The sequence below is a fragment of the Etheostoma spectabile genome, chromosome 10, assembly GCF_008692095.1.
Source record: "Etheostoma spectabile isolate EspeVRDwgs_2016 chromosome 10, UIUC_Espe_1.0, whole genome shotgun sequence".
NCBI classification, from domain to species: Eukaryota; Metazoa; Chordata; class Actinopteri; order Perciformes; family Percidae; genus Etheostoma; species Etheostoma spectabile.
Window position 1 is genome coordinate 24,933,655 of NC_045742.1, and position 3,211 is coordinate 24,936,865.

The 3,211-nt window shown below is 39.6% G+C and overlaps 1 protein-coding gene across 3 annotated transcripts in view; it reads right to left on the reverse strand.

Moving 5' to 3' along the window:
* piezo1 (piezo type mechanosensitive ion channel component 1 (Er blood group)) overlaps positions 1-3,211 on the reverse strand; it is a 134,191-nt gene that overhangs the window by 72,393 nt on the left and 58,587 nt on the right. For 2 of the 3 annotated variants that reach the window (XM_032527469.1, XM_032527468.1), the window contains exons 7-12: positions 2,677-2,848; positions 1,656-1,754; positions 1,368-1,440; positions 1,133-1,239; positions 901-980; positions 489-669 (exon numbers count right to left, since the gene is read on the reverse strand). In XM_032527469.1, coding sequence (XP_032383360.1) covers positions 489-669; positions 901-980; positions 1,133-1,239; positions 1,368-1,440; positions 1,656-1,754; positions 2,677-2,848 — 712 coding nt within the window. The remainder of the gene's footprint in view (positions 1-488; positions 670-900; positions 981-1,132; positions 1,240-1,367; positions 1,441-1,655; positions 1,755-2,676; positions 2,849-3,211) is intronic. The other variant, XM_032527470.1, reaches the window with a different exon arrangement.

Here is a 3,211-nt window from a genome sequence, read left to right on the forward strand (position 1 = left end):
TTGCTCTGGAGGGAACTACTAGAACTGTTGAGTGGTCTAGACCGACTCTAATTGTAAAGTATCTCAGGATAACTCTTGTTATGAATTGAATTGAAATGAAATTGAATTGAATTTGTAATTAGATTTTTTGACAGTTTTCAGTGACTATGAGGAGACATATGAGGGAGTAATATAGTGATGATTGAACATTGTTTAGGTACATTAAACCACGTTAAGCTTTTTCACATTTTAAAATGTCCCGACGGTGTTGTGAACAGAGGAGTGTGTAACAGCGCAGCAGCAGAGCGGCTGTGTCTGGGCCTACCCTGTGGGGATAGAGATGTTTTTGGATTTGTTGACATCTGTCGCTCAAGAATTATATCTTATGAACTTATTTTAACTAAATTGAACAAGAGGTTTTCAAAAAAAGTGGTAGGTACAAAATGACTCATGAAGAAATCTGATAGGTACGTGTACCCCCCATACCAGTATGTATTCTCTTATCTTACCTTGGCTCCCAGACTTAGACAGGGGTACTGGGCTCTGTCCAGGCCCAGTTGTCTGAGGCTCATTGTGCCCACAGTAGTGGGCAGTTCAGGCTGAAGCTCCATGGCCCAGACGTACTGCAGACAGCACAGAGCCAGGCCATAAAGCAGGATGAATGGAGAGCACAGTGTGGCCGCATGCCGTCTGCAAAAAGAGACAGCCTACTGAAATCAGGTCTAAAGCCTGAAACAACACATTAGTGGGGGTTCAGTCATAATTTACCATGTGTTTTACACACCTATGTTGAAATCACTTTAAACCTTTGTCACTGACCCAACATAAGCTATATCTTTAGTAATCAATTAAAACTTTTAACATTTAAAGGTAATCAGGTTGTTTATTGGTTCTGATTAGTTCTGCAAACACTATAGGTACCTGGCACGCAGGATCCAGATGAGACATGCCCACAGCAGCAGCACAAAGGTCAGCCAGCTGTGGTACATGATGCTCCAAACCTGAGTAACATGGAAACAGCACATGAAAATGTGGAAATCCATATTGGGATGCTGTTTTGTTTTGCTGTATAGGTTCACAGTATACAGTATACTGCATTGGTCATATGTCATTTTATAAATTTTATAAAATTATGGTTTCTTCCAATAGTTACCATCATGGCTATGAGAGCACAGACATAGCTCTGCTGCATGACCATCTTTCCCAGCAGGAAAAAGGGGCTTTCACTTTGTTGGGGGCTACTGGGGGCGCCATCTACACCTGGCAAAAAAACAACAAACCAACTTAGGAATTTCTCTTGTACAGATTGTGCACTTTTGTAATATTGTAGTGAAACACAGTGTTTTTGTTTCATAAGTGAGGTCTGAGAAATATGGAGCATTAGATACCCAGATCAGGCTGACTTTCTCCAGCCATAGTTTCTCCCCTGCTGCTTTCTGTGCCCATAGACATGAGCATGAGCTGAAACAGAAGAGCACGCATACACAGAAAACACTTCAAGATACACAACTGTACATAGTGGATATATGAATACAGTTTTTTCTAAGAATGGGACTTGATCTTCTTGTATCATTTCATTCCACAAGATCCACCTCTTGATATGATGACATTTATTACTTTCATTGTAGGTTCAAAAAAATTTATTTACTAAACTAATCAGAGAAATTAATATTTACCTGTGTGTCATCATCATAGTTAGCTTTCTGTTTATTCCATGGCCTTAACTCCACCATCTCCTCCTCTTCTGTTTTGTCTTGCTGCTGCTCCTTAACCTGCTGAACAAAAATACAGCATCTGAGAGGAAACACATACCCAAACTGACAAAAATGCTTCAAGCATAATGCAAAAGTTTTGATTGGTTGCAAAGTCATGGATTGTTCTACTGTCAACGCAGCTATTAAATCTTCTTAATTTTTCATTTGAAATGCTCTTGTGCCTCCTAGCTCCTGCACTGCAACATTAGAACAACAGTGGCCTCAGCACAAAACTGCATTTGGATTGACAGCTCACTGTATCTGCCCACCAGTAGCTTTCTGTAGTTCAGGGAGTGTCAGAGATGTAAAAAGGTGTAAAAACAATTTCAAAAAAATGTATTACCAGAAATATTTTCAATAATTTGAAAACCTTATAATCTTTGTAGATCTACAGGGATTCAGCCACTGTGTCAATGTGAAGAAAGGAAGTATTGTTTGTATTTTTTCAATATTAAGGTAACATGATCCTACACATGATCCTCAATAAAACCGTACGGTTGGGTGCAGAGCAGAGAGACAAAGGTATACGTTGCTTCTGGCTTTGGTTGCACCTTGAAAGGTTAGCGGTAGGCCTACAAGGTCAAAGTTTGATTAATTTGAACTTTGAGCGCAATGTCGAGCGTCACACCAACGGTAGCTCTTCAAATGCATGGACTTTATTGATATTTCCTTTGAACATCATTTACTAAAGTTTATTAATGTTAAAAAGGTGATTAAATTCGGGATCTCTGATCAAAGAATAAGTAAACAAGAGTAAATGATGCTGGGTGTAACTTGCTGAAGACAGATTTACAAATTAAGCAGCTAACCATCCAGAAGAGAGTACCTCCCAGCATGTTTTCTTTCAGCTGTGCTATTTTACCTATTATACATAGGTATCCAATCATTCAATTCCAAAAGTTTTTTTTCTAGTCGGTACCACTGAAGAAGAAGTAGCAGATACCTGGTTAGGTGTTCCATGACATCCTGTCTTGAGAACAGTTGCTACGGTAATATAGAGGAGGAACAGTATTCCTGGGTTGACATAAACTGGCCAATCATGGTCGGCATTAAGGTTAAGGTCATAGGGTGAGGAGCAGTTTCCTGGTATGATGATGTCCTTCAGGCCAAAGAGTCTAGACATGAACAGAAAGGAAGACAAACATAGAGGAAGAATGGAATCGTGAAAAGGTCAATCAGTAATAGACAGCCAAATCTAATCTACATCCATAGCAATGATCCGCAGGGAGAGTCTGGTATGGCACAGTCACAAAACATGTCTACAGGAAACCCCTAATACAGTGGTTCCAACCCTTTTAGTCTGAGGTATCCTCACTGTCCTGCCAGAGGAACTCACTAATTACCACTAACTCACTCAAGTCCCAATGTATGTTCCAAATGTATAGCTATTTTTTTCATAGGCCTACGAACTGTCAATATTTGAGTTGGTATGGTCAGCAATCATACTACTGCTACTACTACTACTACTACTACTACTA